This window comes from Prionailurus bengalensis, chromosome A1, assembly GCF_016509475.1.
Source record: "Prionailurus bengalensis isolate Pbe53 chromosome A1, Fcat_Pben_1.1_paternal_pri, whole genome shotgun sequence".
Lineage (NCBI taxonomy): Eukaryota > Metazoa > Chordata > Mammalia > Carnivora > Felidae > Prionailurus > Prionailurus bengalensis.
The window spans coordinates 129,267,540-129,285,107 of record NC_057343.1 but is presented as its reverse complement, the minus strand read 5'-3'; the positions used below and the strand labels follow the sequence as shown (position 1 = coordinate 129,285,107).

At 39.4% G+C, this 17,568-nt stretch overlaps 1 protein-coding gene across 2 annotated transcripts in view; it reads left to right on the top strand.

Moving 5' to 3' along the window:
* ELOVL7 (ELOVL fatty acid elongase 7) overlaps positions 1-17,568 on the top strand; it is a 77,953-nt gene that overhangs the window by 35,221 nt on the left and 25,164 nt on the right. For both annotated transcript variants that reach the window (XM_043590910.1, XM_043590901.1), the window contains exon 2: positions 13,775-13,872. In XM_043590910.1, coding sequence (XP_043446845.1) covers positions 13,809-13,872 — 64 coding nt within the window. In that variant the 5' untranslated portion in view covers positions 13,775-13,808. The remainder of the gene's footprint in view (positions 1-13,774; positions 13,873-17,568) is intronic.

Sequence of the window (17,568 nt, the reverse complement as noted above, 5' to 3'; positions counted from 1 at the left end):
GTGAACCTTCATTCCTAAAAGCTGTAGTACTCTCTGTGAACTATTTGTGTGACCCTGTGTTCTGCTTTGCATTTTGGATATCTGTGTAGGCATTTATTTTTCCTGTCAAATCGAAAGTCGTTTGAATTGAGGGACCATATTTTAAAAATAATATTGTATCCTGCTCAGCACTTCCTTGCAGAGCAACAAATGCTCAAAAAATACCTTGTGTTTGAAGAGAAAATGAATGGGAGGAGTATTACATTCATTGGAAGAAAAGTGGAGAAGGCATAAGTGAGGGGATCTTTGGTTTGGCCCTCTTGCTTTGCCATTTATTTATTTATTTAGAGCATTTAAAAATTTTTTTGAATGTTTATATGAGAGAGAGGGACAGACAGAATGTGAGCAGGGGAGGGGCAGAGAGAGAGGGAGACACAGAATCTGAAGCAGGCTTCAGGCCCTCAGCTGTCAGCACAGAGCCCAATGTGGGGCTTGAACCCATGAACTGTGAGATTATGACCTGAGCTGAAGTTGGATGCTTAACCAACTGAGCCATCCAGGCACCCTGAGCTTACAGCATTTTAAAATTCATCCAGCAGATATTTATTGAGCACCTATTTTACTCAGGGCATTGTTCTAGGATTTAGGTTACAAGTAGGAATTGAGCTGTCCTGGAGGTATACCTCACTTCTTCTGACAGAGAAGCAAGTCCTATTCATCCTGGTGGTCACTTTCATCTGTACAATTTTTCAGATGCTTTTCTCAGACTTACCACATTTCCTGGAATCTTTCCATAAGTTGAGGAAGTCCAAGGGCAGGGTTCCTGTCTTCCTCGTCCTGCTCCCTACTGCATTGTACTGTGTTTTATACCTGCTAATGATTTAAGCAGGCCCTTATTTACCCTAAATGTTCTCTGAATCTTCTCTAAACTTGCTTCATGTTTCCAGTGTTAAATGCTGAAGTGGGACCAAAGTCTTGGCAAGGATACTGATTGCTCTGCTAAGAGTAGTAGTAAGCATAATAAATAGCATGTTTAGCATTGCGCTGTGTTTACATGACTTGTTTTCTAGTGGAGCCTCTTGCTGGTTTCTAGGAGTCCTTCATTTCTAACAAGTTGTTGTATTAACATGTTGAAGTTGTTGAATGAACATCTCAACAAGTTTGTCTGCTTCTCTGCTCAAACTTATGAGTACTGATAATGTTGCAGAGCTCAAGCCAAACAGAAATGTAATCTTAATTAGTCTGTTGGGTCATGCATATATAGTGTTATATTTTCCAGAGCCCTCTGATATTAAGGAAAAGTGAAGAAGTGAAAGTCAATGAAAGAGTGGAATAGTAAGGAGTGGAGTAGATGGCACAGATACTTGTTTTGAGGTCCTGCTTGACGTGGAAATGACAATTCTTAAATCTGATTGAAGGACAGTCCTGAGTCTATCCTATAGAGAGAATGTTAATATGCACTCCCATGTCATGGGTACTGGAGGGGAGAAGTGCTCATTTTATTTAAATTTGTGTATACCAGCCAGAAAAATGTCAGTTTGTGGAAGTGGTGTAGCATTTCCAAGTGTGAGTTCAACCCTATGTTGTCTTGTGTTCATGAATTTATAATGTACCACCTATATCATCAAAGAGACTGTGGCACAAGATAATTCTAAATAGATATATTGAAAGTCTCAGATGCTGCAAAACATGCTTAACTTACTAACCATGTCTTAATTAAACACACACACAAAAGTCAAGATTAGTTTATCCTGAGCACATATCACCAGAACACGCAGCACTTGGGTGGATGGTCTCACCGTCAAGAGCTTCAGTTCATATTGGAAATGTCACTACAGAGGAATCGCTTTCAGCCACAGTTTCAGCAGACATCGTTTCTCAAAGCTAACCCCCTTTCTTCTTTGTGGAGAAACCACTCTTCTCTCATTTCAGGCTCCTCCTTCCTCTCCGAAGCCATGTGCTTCCCCATGTCCCTGTGGGGTTGCGGTACCAGGTACCCTAAAGAAACCCCTGCAGTCCCAATCCTTTCTCAATGCATGGCTTAGATGTTGGCAGGTGGTGCAGTCCTGGGAAGGGACATTTAAAGAACCTCTGGGGAGCCCTGGGAAGGGTTTTGGAGCTCCTGAAAAAGAGACACATTGGAAGAGACCCTTTGGTCTCGATGAAGGTGTATGAGAACATAATTGGAATGAGTGCCACCATCTTTTTCCACAAAAATGACAAAACAGAAATTAACCCAGAAGACATTTCCCTGCCTTTAGACCTCTTTTTCTGTAACTTACCCTCTTACTGTTTAAGCCACTTTGAGTTGAGCATTCTCTTGCAGACAGAAACTTTTTTCCTGATACTATAACATTTCTACTTGCAAAACAGAAAGCTAGGTGGTTAGTTCCTGTATTTGATATTTTTGGTCACTTTTGTTTGCCTAAAAGACAAGGCTTATATTCTAATTTTCTGTAATTTACTAAAACCTAAGATGTGGCAATGATTTTCTCTTTGGCACATGTTTGGGAGCTTCAAGCTTATTTTGCTCTCAGAATATGAGGCTACTTTCTTTATATCTTGGGTGTATGTGCTGATTAAGAGATCCCCCACGTTTCACATCTCTTATGGATGTTTTGCATCAGTAGAGAAAAACATTCCAGTATTGATTGCATCTCCTGTTGCTGCCCTTCTTGACCCAGATATCTTATCATATCCTGGTCACGTTCATGAACTGAATCCTCTGTCACAAATTTTATGCTCTTGCCTTATGTTGTGGACGTTGTCGTGTCTGCCATTGGTTTATGCAGCATTAAGAAAGGTTCCCAAACCTGGCCCATCACCATAATCTCCCCATATATACTAACTGAATCCAGATCTCTCTCCAGGTAATTCTCATTATCAACCAGGTCTGGCAACCACCGATATAAGGGATATAGAAAGGGAGAAAATTGTAATGACTTCATTCTATACCTAAAGTAAATGTTTCCAAACCTCAGCTGACAAAGACAGCTATGTAAGAAGAAAATTTTATTACTTTGTATCTTAATTTTTATTTTTTAGTACAGCTTTCTTTATTCTTTTGGGTGTCAGGAACCTATTTCAAGCAACTCTAAATATGACCACCGCTCTCTGTACCCCTCAGCAAGTTAGAACAAGCGTATGTGATACCAAGTTACTTGGAAGGAGGAGCCCTTTAGTCCTCAGTGTCCTTTGTCTACATTGCCATCCCACGAGGTACTGGGGTCCCATCGAGTCTCTGGCCACTTGTCCCTGCAGGTCTGTGTTGTTGCTAGCGCATGACAACTTCGTTTTCTACAGCTCTTGTGCTGTTCTTCTGGGTCTTTCGAGGGTGCTCAGAAATGTTTATGCTGCTCCTGCTCCACTCCAGAGTAAGAGAAGCTCTCTATGCCTTCCAAGGCCCCATCAACCACCTGTTCCCTTTCTACGTGGGCACCTGAGCCTGACCACTCCTGCTCTCGGTTCCCGAAATCCTATCTGGCACCTTGCCAGGGTTCCTTGCCCTTGTTGAGATCTGCACTAAATGCTTTCTCTCCAGCTCTTCCTCAGTCAAGCCTGAAACATGCTCTTCTGTGCTAGGAGGCTTGGAAACCCCAGATGTTTCCTCTTCAATCTCTGTTTATGTCCTTTGGTTCTTCTGTATGGCTAAGTGCCTCCGCCTCAGTAACTCAAAAGCTAGGATAAAACTTTCTGTCCTTTTGCTTTCTGCTGTTCTGTTTCACTCCCAAGACAGTTTATACAACATAGTTATTCAATAGACATGGCAAAAAAGTGGGGGGAGTGATAAAGGAAATCCCAAAGAAAAAAATAAGTGTGTGTGTGTGTGTGTGTGTGTGTGTGTGTGCATGTGTGTAACATTAAAATGAAATGCAAAATCCTGTATGGTAGGTGTGTCAAACGTATTTTTACTTCTACAGTGTGTGTGTTAATTAACAATATTTAAAATCTGTCATTTGAAATCATTTTTCACTGAGTCTGTTTCACATTCTAAATTTACTTTTAATTGGAGTTCATAGTAGATGATAGAGAAAAAGGATTTGAACTAATATGCTGGAATGTACACATAGAAATGAGTGTTTCCTGTAAAACAGCCATCTCAGGCTACTATACATTTATTCCACTAATTTTTCTTTTCAAATTGTCTTCATGTTACAAACCTATAAGTTGAAAATGTTAGTAGTAAATTATGATTAAAGCTACTCCATTGCCCCCTTTCCCACCCCACTTATTAAGGTGGAATTCAGCTTCATCCATTTACCTTCAGAACCATTCTTAAGTTCTGATTGGTTATGAACTTGATTTTTCTGAAGTAGTAGACAAAGATTTTTCTCCCTTAAAGTCATTTAAATGAAATTCTGAAAAACTCTGACATCAGTTTGTAAAGAAAAGTTCAAAAATTGTTTTGAATGGCAGCGTCACTGAAATAAATGTATTGTTGCTAAAGTGGTAATTCTGAAGCAAACTACTATTATTTGGATGAATCATTGTTTTGTTGGTAGTTTAATTCAAATCAGTGATTCTCAGGGTGCCTGGGTGGCTCAGTCAGTTAAGCATCTGACTTCTGCTCAGATCATGATCTTGCAGTTCATGAGTTTGAGCCCCACATAGGGCTCTGTGCTGACAGCTCAGAGACTGGAGCCTGCATTGGATTCTGTGTCTCCCTCTCTCTCTACCCCTCCCCCGCTGTGGGAGTTCTCTCTCTCTCTCTCTCTCTCTCTCTCTCTCTCTCTCTCTCTCTCAAAAGTAAATAAACAACAAAATAAGTAAAGTAGTGGTTCTTAACTGGGGATTGGCAATTTGGCAAGTCCTGGAAACATTTTGGTTGTCTCAACTGGGAAGGAGGTGTTCCTGGCATGGGAATGCCATGGTTGGTGCTAAATATCCTGCAGTGCCCAGGACAGCTTCCCACAGCTAAGAATTGTCTGTCCCAAAATGTTAGTACAACCAAGGTTGAGAAACCCAGGTTTAAACAAACAAATTATTATTTTACAGTCATTTCTCACATTTTAATATGCTTAAAAGTTTCTGATCCCCTTCCTCCAGCCTCAGTCTTACTAAACTGTTGGGATGGAGCAGACTCAGGCACCCTTCTGTCCAGCACTGAGACTCACAGCCTCTTTAAGGAAGGCTTTCTTTCTGCTTACATACAGAGGATAGGGGTGGGGTGGGGGAACTGGATCCAGGGAGGAAACAGATGGGGAGGGGAATACACAGGAAACACAGATTAGTATCTAGGTGGAAGTTTCCCTAGCAGTCTTTGAATTCTTCATGAGATTTTTGCTTCTTATCTCAGCATTTTTTCTTCCTAAGATAACAGGAGCAGAGACTGCATGTGAACTCTGGTTTTCCAGAGTCATTACTCAGAGAGAGGCTGTGTGACACTTTCACCCGAAGACCGTTAAGCACCGCATGTGCTGAGATCCTGATGCCGCCTGGTTCTGATTCACTGCAGAACTTCCCCTGTCCCCTTCTAATGAGTCGGGCTTGAGTGCCTTTTCCTTTTGCTTTCCAGGCTGGCTCTGCTCTCCTCCCTTGTAACACTGGCTGCCTTTGAAGGCACGTTTCCCTCACCAGTTCTCCAATGAGCAATTATGATTTCTATGGAATAACTTGATTTGCCCTGTCCCTCTCTCCTCCCTGCTTTGTACAGAGGTAAAGTTTCAAACCTCCTCAGTATGAGGCCAGATGTGGCTTTCCACAGGAAGGTCAGCTATTTTGTTGTTTACCCTACTGTCCTCATTTCCATCATAGATCCCATCTGTATGCTGGTACCTTACTATATCTCCTTTTGTGTCTTCAAGCAGCATGTGTGGCTAGCCAGATCTTGCAGGTTTGTCCCTGATGGTCTGATTTCGAAAGCAAAGATCATTGGGAAGGCCAGAACCTCCCAAACATCCAAGAGAAATGGAAAACCATAAGGCCTTGTTTATGGATCTTAGACACACCTTAGGAAAGCCATATGCTGACTCTGCCACTCCTTTCCCTCAGAGAAGGTGTCCCCTACATATTTTACAGGGTTTGGCTAAATCTCTACATGGGAGAGTTTACCTGGAAATGGTGGACCATGGTTTTAGATTTCTGGATTCCTGATAGGTACTTCTATCACAGGCAGCTCTGTGGTCCCATTCTCATCTGGGTGAATTCCACCAAGAAGTTCTCTCAGATGAGTTCCCCCTTATGATTGAGCCAAATGTATGAGGTGATCAGATACCTCAAGCATCCCCTCTTGGTTCTGGTGTTATATTCATGCTGCACTGACATAAGCAGCTTGTGGCTTTGGATAGTCTCCAGGTAAGCTGCTGGAGGGAAGGGTCTTCTGTTGGCAGCAGCCACATTTCTCACATTTGAACTTGACATCTTTTTTTTTTAACGTTTATTTTTGAGAGAGAGAGAGAAAGAGAGAGAGAGAGAGACAGAGCATGAGCCAAGAAGTGGCAGAGAGAGAGGGTGACACAGAATCTGAAGCAGGCTCCAGGCTCTGAGCTGTCAGCACAGAGCCCAATGCAGGGCTCGAACCCATGAATCGCGAGATCATGACCTGAGCTGAAGTCGGACGCCCCATCAACTGAGACACCCAGGCGCCCTGAACTTGACATCTTTAATGGAGGCCTTAAGAAGCTAGTCTGGGTAGTTTCAAGTCCCTTCTTTACCAAATACCCCAGTCACCATGTGATACTGTCAAAAACAAGGAGTGGAATTCATGGGTCGGTGGTAGGCAGTGATATTCCAGCACCAGTCCTCCATCAACAAGTTCCTGTTTCCTACCATATAATTTTGAGGCTTTGGGGGTGGGCCTCTCCTATATCCCTTGTCTCTTCCACCCTTACTGGTGGCATGGTCACTTGTGTACCATTTATGAGCTTTAAATCTCTGCTTCACCTACATGAGAACCTTAATTTTTGTGGCATCACTAGCCCTGAAATACTATGCCATTGAGCATTTTATTTTATTTTTATTTAAAAAAAATTTTTTTTCTGAAATTTATTGACAAATTGGTTTCTATACAACACCCAGTGCTCATCCCAAAAGGTGCCCTCCTCAATACCCATCACCCACCCTCTCCTCCCTCCCACCCCCCATCAACCCTCAGTTTGTTCTCAGTTTTTAACAGTCTCTTGTGCTTTGGCTCTCTCCCATTCTAACCTCTTTTTTTTTTTTTTTTCCTTCCCCTCCCCCATGGGTTCCTGTTAAGTTTCTCAGGATCCACATAAGAGTGACACCATATGGTATCTGTCTTTCTCTGTATGGCTTATTTCACTTAGCATCACACTCTCCAGTTCCATCCACGTTGCTACAAAAGGCCATATTTCATTTTTTCTCATTGCCACGTAATATTCCATTGTGTATATAAACCACAATTTCTTTATCCATTCATCAGTTGATGGACATTTAGGCTCTTTCCATAATTTGGCTATTGTTGAGAGTGCTGCTATGAACATTGGGGTACAAGTGGCCCTATGCATCAGTGCTCCTGTATCCCTTGGATAAATTCCTAGCAGTGCTATTGCTGGGTCATAGGGTAGGTCTATTTTTAATTTTCGGAGGAACCTCCACACTGCTTTCCAGAGCGGCTGCACCAATTTGCATTCCCACCAACAGTGCAAGAGGGTTCCCGTTTCTCCACATCCTCTCCAGCATCTATAGTCTCCTGATTTGTTCATTTTGGCCACTCTGACTGGCATGAGGTGATACCTGAGTGTGGTTTTGATTTGTATTTCCCTGATAAGGAGCGACGCTGAACATCTTTTCATGTGCCTGTTGGCCATCCGGATGTCTTCTTTAGAGAAGTGTCTATTCATGTTTTCTGCCCATTTCTTCACTGGGTTATTTGTTTTTCGGGTGTGGAGTTTGGTGAGCTCTTTATAGATTTTGGATACTAGCCCTTTGTCCGATATGTCATTTGCGAATATCTTTTCCCATTCCGTTGGTTGCCTTTTAGTTTTGTTGGTTGTTTCCTTTGCTGTGCAGAAGCTTTTTATCTTCATAAGGTCCCAGTAATTCACTTTTGCTTTTAATTCCCTTGCCTTTGGGGATGTGTCGAGTAAGAGATTGCTACGGCTGAGGTCAGAGAGGTCTTTTCCTGCTTTCTCCTCTAAGGTTTTGATGGTTTCCTGTCTCACATTGAGGTCCTTTATCCATTTTGAGTTTATTTTTGTGAATGGTGTGAGAAAGTGGTCTAGTTTCAACCTTCTGCATGTTGCTGTCCAGTTCTCCCAGCACCATTTGTGAAAGAGGCTGTCTTTTTTCCATTGGATGTTCTTTCCTGCTTTGTCAAAGATGAGTTGGCCATACGTTTGTGGGTCTAGTTCTGGGGTTTCTATTCTATTCCATTGGTCTATGTGTCTGTTTTGGTGCCAATACCATGCTGTCTTGATGATGACAGCTTTGTAGTAGAGGCTAAAGTCTGGGATTGTGATGCCTCCTGCTTTGGTCTTCTTCTTCAAAATTCCTTTGGCTATTCGGGGCCTTTTGTGGTTCCATATGAATTTTAGGATTGCTTGTTCTAGTTTCGAGAAGAATGCTGGTGCAATTTTGATTGGGATTGCATTGAATGTGTAGATAGCTTTGGGTAGTATTGACATTTTGACAATATTTATTTTTCCAATCCATGAGCAGGGAATGTCTTTCCATTTCTTTAAATCTTCTTCAATTTCCTTCAGAAGCTTTCTATAGTTTTCAGCATACAGATCCTTTACATCTTTGGTTAGATTTATTCCTAGGTATTTTATGCTTCTTGGTGCAATTGTGAATGGGATCAGTTTCTGTATTTGTCTTTCTGTTGCTTCATTGTTAGTGTATAAGAATGCAACTGATTTCTGTACATTGATTTTGTATCCTGCAACTTTGCTGAATTCCTGTATCAGTTCTAGCAGACTTTTGGTGGAGTCTATCGGATTTTCCATGTATAATATCATGTCATCTGCAAAAAGCGAAAGCTTGACTTCATCTTTGCCAATTTTGATGCCTTTGATTTCCTTTTGTTGTCTGATTGCTGATGCTTAAAAAAATTTTTTAATGTTTATTTTTGAGAGAGAGAGAGAGAGAGAGAGAGAGAGAGCACGCACGTGCAAGTGGGGGAGGGGCAGAGAGAGGGAGACACAGAAGCTGAAGGAGCTCCAGGCTCTGAGCTGTCAGCCCAGAGCCCGATGTGGAGCTCGAACCCATGAACTGAGAGATCATGACCTGAGCTGATGTTGGATGCTTAACTGAGCCACCCAGGTACCCCTGTTTTTTTTTTTATTTTAGAGAGTGAATGGGGGAGAAGGGAAGAGGGAGAGAGAATCTTAAGCAGGCTCTATGCTCAGCATAGAGCCCCATATAGGGCTGGGTGCCACAACCCTGGAATCATGACCTGAGCCAAAATCAAGAGTTGGATGCTCAACTGAATGAGCCACTCAGGCGCCCCACCTGAGCATTTTAAATTGGTTATTAAGGTCTCAGTTATACTGTCAGCTAGAAGATACCTCTGTACCTTCACCACCTAGAGTAAGTTTCTTCTCATCTCTATGTTGTTGTCCAACAATCAAGTGTCCATGCTAAATCATAGTATGGTTAGGGGTAGTGGGGAGAGATGCCTGAGTCTAGTCTAGGAGTAGCACTATATCTTTTGCAGGACAACCTAGGCTGCCCCAAATTCAGTTGTTAACCGTTTTCTTGACCAGTCCCTACAATGTAATATTGGCATCCAGTCTATCACTGTCCAGCTTAGAAGATTCTCAGCTGCTTCTTGTCACTTCCAGCAAGCGAAAAGATCAGGTTTTCTTTTCATGCCCCATCCTTACACAATTTTGCACATCCCTTATCTGGTGGTGGGCCCACTTGTTGGATGTCAAGTTACCTACAAGGAAAGGATCAGTGAGCGAGTCCACACTCCAGGAATTTGGGCTAATGGATCCCTTTCTTACCCCACCAGTCCCCTCCATCTACTACCTGTTTGGAGAAAACATCTGCTTCTGCTGCTCCTTCCCATCTACTGTGAGTTGCTTCTCTGAGTACCTTCCTATCTCCCTTCATCTCAGTCTTATGTCGTGTTTGGGATTAGAGAAACCATCTCTGTTTACTGCCTGTGAATATTTCTGACCTGCCTCAGAGTCTAGTTTCTTGAGTTTTTGTGCTTCAGTGAGAGGAGAGGAGAATATCCTGTGTAGAATCAGTGAGGAAAAAACAAAGAGGAGGAAGGAATTACACAGAAAACAGAAATGTAACCTCATCATATGCCATATATAATTAGAATCTTTTACTCGGGTTTTGAGTAATTTAGACAGCATCATTTGGGCACTTAATCATGAGAATAATAGCTTGAGGTCTGTTTTATCGGTGGTTAAGGTGGACAGGCAGGTAGCTTTTAGCATGATCTGATACGCTCTTACCAAAACAGTTGGAAAACATCAAGGGAAGAAGCATTATAATCTGTGACATACCAGCTTTTAAAATGAAAGTAGTAGAGTTTTCTCTAGATTTATCGCATAAAATGACATTCAACTCTAATAGATAATGAGTTTGGCCAGATAAGGGACAACTTATCTCTGCAACTAATGATGTCTGACTTTGATTAAATGTTCATTCTTTATCAGATTCTGTGCTCTAAGCTTAACAAAAAGGCATAATCTCGTATGGTCCTCAAAACTAACTCTGAGTTAGTTTATCTTGGCAGGTTGTAGAATCACCATATTACAGATTAGGACATTGAGCTTTCAGTTTTCCCAGAATCACACAGCTATTAAGTGGTGGGATTCAAACGAAGCCTTTTGTGACCCTAGAGCCCCTGCTTCTGACCCCACATCATACCTTCATTATGGAAACGATCCATAGGAAAGCAAGAGTCCAGGCTGACTCCAGCAAGACTCTGGCATTACCACAGCCAATCTTGAGTCTGAATTCAGCTCAAGGAGACAGAATGTGTCAAAGCCAGGCTGAGATACTTCCCTGAACTTGGAGAGATCCTCTGGAGGGGACGAACCCTTGAGGAAGTAAGATAAAAATCTCTCTTTGGTGTATATGTGCATTTGTGTGTGGATGTTTAAGTAGTAATGTCCCAGCAAAGATATGGCTGATCCTATTCTTTTTTTTCTTTAAAATATTTCAATTCTTTATTTTTGGATAAGTAATATATTAACATTAGTTTAAAACTACAGTATGAGATCTACCTACTATCCCTGCACCCCAGTTTGTACCATTCCCTTACCCATGGATATCTTTTTACAGTCTGTTTTGTGCTAAAATAAATAAATGCAAACTTGTATTCTCATTCCTTCCTTTTTAATGTAAAAGTTAGTCATTTAAAAATTATGTACCTTCTTTTGCTTTTTTTCACATAGACATTTATCTTGGATATCTTTCCATATCAGCACATGGAGCACTTCCTCATTCTTACTTACAATAGCATAATATTTCATGGTTTAGATGCATTATGATTTATTAACCAGTCTGCTTTTAATAGGCACTTGGCTTGTTTCTAGTCTTTTGCTGTTACTAACTGATGCAATGAATAACCTTGAATATATGTCATTCTGTACATGTGCATGTGTATCGGTAGGATGAGTTTCTAGGAGTAGCATTGCTAGGATAAAAGATACACATTTATAGTTAGTGCCAAATTGCCATTACTAAGGGTTATGCTCATTTGCAATCCGACCAGCACTGTATGAGTTTGCCACAGTCCTGTCAACACATTTTTGGATTTTGGCCAATCTGATTGATAAAAATGTTTGGACTTTGGTCCATCCGCTATGATAAAATATTGTAGATTTCTTATCTGTTTAAAATTAAACAACTTTTCGTATGTTTAAGACCCATTTGTATTTCTTTTCCAATGAAATTTGCCCATGTTTTTCTTGACTTCTAGGTCTTTTTCTTATCAATTTCTTGGAACTCTTTATTAAGGAGAGTAGCATTTGTGTATGAACTGGACATATTTTTTTCCTGTTGGCCATTTTTTACTTTTTACTTTTTACTTTTTTCCTCTTGATTTTCATGTGGCTAAATTTGTTAGTCTTCTCTTATATCTTTTGGATTTTAAGTCAAAGTTAGAAACTCCTTTCCCACTCCAAGGTGAGAAAAGTGTTCTTTTTTGCCATCTAGTACTTTCATGGTTCTGTTTTTCTTATTTAAATCTTTGATCTACTTGGAGTTTATCTTGGTTTATAGTATAATGTTTGGACTCAACTTAGTTTTTTTCTAGATGGCCATCTAGTTCTATCACACCATTTTAAAAAATGGTTTTATTTATTTTTGAGAGAGAGGGAGAGAGAGACAGAGAGCATGAGCAGCGGAGGGGCAGAGAGAGAGAGACACACACACAGAATCTGAAGCAGGCTTTAGGCTCGGAGCTGTCAGCACAGAGCCTGATGTGGGGCTTGAACTTGTGAACTGTGAGATTAGACCTGAACCGAAGTCGGACGCTTAACCCACTCGTCCACCCAGGTGGTCTTATCACACCATTTTTTGAAGAACTGCTGGCAATTCAGTGCCCATTGGTTTGAGATGCTACCATTATCATATACCATATGTCTTAAAATATATTTATATATTTTGTATTTGTATTTGTAATATATTTGTATATATATTTATATATTTTGTGTATATATGTATATATATATTCTAAAATGGATTTATTTCAGAATGCTAGAAGAAAGTTTGAATTTTCCTGTTGCAGGCATAAAGGATTTCTTTTTTTATCATGATAAAATTTACATAATGTAAAATTTACCATTTTAACCATTTTTAAGTGTAAAGTTCAGTCGCATTAAGTACAGTTACATTGTTGTGCAACTGTCACCACCATCCATCTCCAGAGCTATTTCATTTTCCCACTTTATGACTTTGAATCAAATACACTGTTCATTTGATAACACACCATCCACTTGTAAGATGTATGCTAATTATAGAGAAGTTAAAATGTGGAAAAGTGTACATCTGAGAATTTACAAAATACCGTTCTAAATTCTTAACGGTATTTGATGTATTCTTGGATGTTCTGCTCTGTTCTATTGGTTTGCTTCTTCATGTGCCAGTGTCACACTTTAATTATTAAAGATTTAGAATATCTTTTAATACATAATAGAGCTAGTTTCCCATCACTTATCCCTTTCTTTTTTCTTTTCTTTCTCTTTCTTTCTTTCTTTCTTTCTTTCTTTCTTTCTTTCTTTCTTTCTTTCTTTCTCTTCCTTCCTTCCTTCCTTCCTTCCTTCCTTGCTTCCTTCCTTTCCAGAAGACTTTTTTTCCAACTATTCTTATCTTTCTGTCAAGATAAAGGAGGCAGCTTTTCCTTGGTTGTTGTGGATCTTCTTTCCTTCCTCTTTCTACCTGTATTCCACTTAAATTGTAAAGGCTTGCATATAGAAGACCTTATTATGCCTGAAGATCAGCTGTAAGTTTTGGATCAGAGTAGCTTCTCTGAAGGTTTGTGTATCTTCTTGACTTTCTTCTACTAGGTTTTTATTTCAGAATTCCCATGGGAGGTACAGTCCTTTTCTGATCTGTGTGGTTTCAATAAAAGGGAGATACGCTTATGAAAGTTCTTAGAATCATTTATTCATTTTATGTCTTTTACCTAGAATGTCAGCCTTTTTCAGCAAAGTAAGCATTGTTCTTATAATGGTGAAAAATCTTAAATGTTTGCCACTGTATCAGGGTTTAATGTGATTCACTAATGCATTTACCCTCAGTACAAGTTTGTTGTTTTGCCAAGTATTCCTATTAAATATTTAGCATTTATAATATTGTTATATTAGAATTTGGTTTTATTTGCATTTATAGATCATAAACTCATTTCTCTTTTATTGTACTGAAGAACCCATTGTAAGAGCCAGTAAATCCTGTGGAAAATGGCCTTCAGTGATCTTACTTCGAGGACTGTGCGTCTTTATGATAATTGGATCAAAGATGCTGGTAAGTAACCAAATTTCTTTTTCATATCAGATTCCTATATTTCATAGGATTTTAGTGAAACAGAATGAGAGACTACAACTTAATACTCCCTTGTAGACACTTCAAATATTGATTTGTATTACTAGTTAATGAAACGGAAGTGTCACTGTTCTCATTACAAATATGTACAAAGAGCTACACAGATGTTTATTTATAATAATGTTTATAATAATGAAAATAGCTTTAATATCCAGTGAAAGAAATTGGTTAATAAATGATGGTACATTCCAACTCAGTAATCATTAAAACTTATTTTTGAAGCACAGTGCTCTTAGCTTGATTCTGCCCTAATGCTCCTAAGGGAAATAGCACTTAATGCCATTAATGATAAATCTTGAATCGGAGGGCCTGCACAATCAGGGATGTATCAGAAAGGGCAGGGAATTTTCTTAGGGCAATCTCTGAGTAATACTGAAGTGTCTGCCTTCTTGTTTTGCACATTTTAAAAAATAAAAATCAATGTTCCAGAAGAACGTTTAGTGCCAATTCAAGTTTAAATATGTTAAATGAAAAACAGGTTATAAAACATCAGTACATTTCTTTTGTGAGAACACTTGTTTCTGTGTGATGGGATTATGGGTAGTTTCTATTTACTTATCTATGTTTTATTTATTTATTTTTATTTTATTTATTTTGAGAGAGACAGAGTGGGAGAGGGACAGAGGGACAGAGAGAGAGGGAAATAGAATCCCAAGCAGGCTCGCCGCACTGCCAGTGCAGAGCCTGATGCAGTCCTTGAACTCAAAAACCTCAAGATTATGACCTGAGTTGAAACCAAAAGTCGGACGCTTAACCAACTGAGCCACCCAGATGCCCCTACTTATCTATGTTTTATACTGCACAAATGTGTGTTGCTTTTATAACCATCACAAAGCATTTAAAAAATATAACAAAGGCAAAACAACTTTTAAATAAACAAGCAATCGGAGTGTGGTAGAGCTGAGTTGGACCTAGGCATCTTCAAAGAACTAACTCCTCACATTAGAATGTAAGACACTGAAGCTCAGAGATGTGACCTTCCTGAGACTGTGGTTAGTTGTTAGCAGAAAAGACTAGAGCTTTTGTTTTCTGATTTTGATTGGTATTCTGGTATTTCACAGTTGAATTATTTTACACGTATTCACCACCATCACTACTTTAGATTAGTTCTTCCTTATCCAGAAATCACATGTTCACCAAATGCAGGAAGAAAAAGTGTGACCTCTTGGCATTTAGCGCAACTGGAATTATTTTCTAATTCATGCGGATTTCAGCAAAGATACACTCTCATGATTGCCATCTTTCTCAGGAGACTGCTAAAGACCAATTTTATTTCACTAAAAAAGGTCTCAACAGATTTGCCCTTGAAGAACTCCAAGGGTTTTTTTAGTATCCTATAAATAGAGCAGCTTCAATCTGGCAGGGGGATGGAGAATGATTATTTCCATATTTCTTCCTTTTTTTTCTTTAGTTTTTCAGTGAATATAATGATTTTGAGAACACACAGATTTCTTGAGAGGTTATGCTTCTCTGAAAATTTACAGTAGTTCTCATACATTCAGTATTTAAGTTCTAATTTTTTGTCTCGTTCTAACGGCTTTCACTTTTATTTGTTTTATATTTTTAAAAATATTAATATTTTCATTGCTTTTCAAAGTAAAGGTGTACCTTGCTACCCAAAATCTCATGATTTGAACTTGGGAGCCAAATAGATTTGGGTATATTTTTTGAAATGGACCCATCTGGAAGCACAAGTTTCTTGCTATCCAAGTCTTGCTATTCACTATACCAAATGCAAGAGCTCAAAAGATTCAGATAATCAATATCCTAATTCAAGAGCCAAATCAATTTAGATAATGACTAATACCTGTATACTGCTAGAAGTATAAAAGGTTTTTAAATGAACTGCTTCTGAATTCCACTTCCACTTTTATCCATGAAATGACTTTTTTTTTTTAATGTTTATTTATTTTTGAGACAGAGAGAGACAGAGCATGAACGGGGAGGGTCAGAGAGAGAGGGAGACACAGAATCCAAAGCAGGCTCCAGGCTCTGAGCTGTCAGCACAGAACCCGACGCGGGGCTCGAACTCACGGACCGTGAGATCATGACCTGAGCCGAAGTTGGCTGACCTGAGCCGAAGCTCAACCGACTGAGCCACCCAGGCGCCCCGGAGTGACTCTTTTTTATTAGGAATACTTACATTGAAAAGCCGACTAGTATGAGAATAAAGGATATGAGTAATATGTAATAATAAAGTAATATGAGAATAAAGAATGATAAAGGGCTGGAAGTGGTTAGGGAGAGAGGAGAGAGGATTTAGGGATGTATAATGAGAAGACCTAGATTTAAGTTCTACTTCACTGGACAGGCTATGTGGTCTTGAACAAATGATTGTCTGTGTTAAATAGATGTTTCTTTTCTAGCAAAACAGAGGTGAGAATGGTACCTATGAGCTACCAGACAATATACATGAAAGTGCTCTGTTACTTAGGAAGTATCTCAGCATAAATGGTGGTGGTGTTACAGATGACGGAAAGACTACTTTCCTCTGAAAATACTTTTAATGTAGCATATGCTTTTTTTTAAATATCTCTTCCTATTTTTTTTAACTCAGGGACTAGAGGGTTAAAATGTTTTGTGTTAGATTTACAACTTTGTGAGAACACTATCAGGTGTAACGGGAGAGGTTTTTGCTTCTGCTTAGTGTGATATTGATCTCGGAGAGCCATTAGAAATCACTCCTGGCCATCTCAGTCCAGTTTTACTTTGCTTGCCCTGGGAAGGTCTGAACCCATGATCAAGGGCCAAGAATTTCAAATGTATTCTTGGCATTGGCCCTATTCCTGAGTAGCATTCGGGAAACCTACTGTTATTCTTTGGTTTTCTGATTGCTAGGGAAGTGGTGATACTGCATAGTTATTTCATGTGGAAAATTCCACAGCTACAGATTTAAATATGACTTAATTAACACTAAGCTGTAAGAGGATTTATGGTGATTCTTAGACACGAAATGTCAAATTTTGAAATAATGTTCTAGTAGCATTTGGGACCGTAGAAAAATGGAAACTTTTTAATGTTTTAGAAGTAATTTTCCTTGTGTTTGGTTAGTAACAATGGCTTTTCAAACCTAGTTATGATCTTTTTACAAGAAGACGGAGTATGAATAAGGTTGCTGCCATTCGGAACCTTTAGTATTTCACTACATGCTGGAGGCACATGTTTGCTTTTCCTTCCAACTTCTTCATCTTGTTGGTGCTTTGAATTTTAAAGGGTGTACTTGAGCTAGTACATGCTATTTAAGAAGAGAATACTCTCTTACAAGTAGTTGATGGAAAAGCTCATTAAAATTCTATGTATGTGGCACTTCTACTTTCCCTGTACTCTCTCTCTCTGGAACACTCTTTGAAAAAATATTGTTAGCCTAGCAATAAGTCAGAACTGCGGTAATCACTGGGGTATGGATTTCAGACAACCTGCCTTCCTATCCTCTTATTTCATCTTGGCTCTCTTTACTTATGACACTTAAATCCAGCCCTGATGCCAAATAGAAGGTACATGAAACACTCTTCCCCTCAGCCTCTTGTCTGCGGGGAAAACAGAGCTCACTTCACCCCTGAACCTTTTATAATTTGTGGGATCACAGAGTGAGTCTTTATCATAGACTTTAAATTTAGT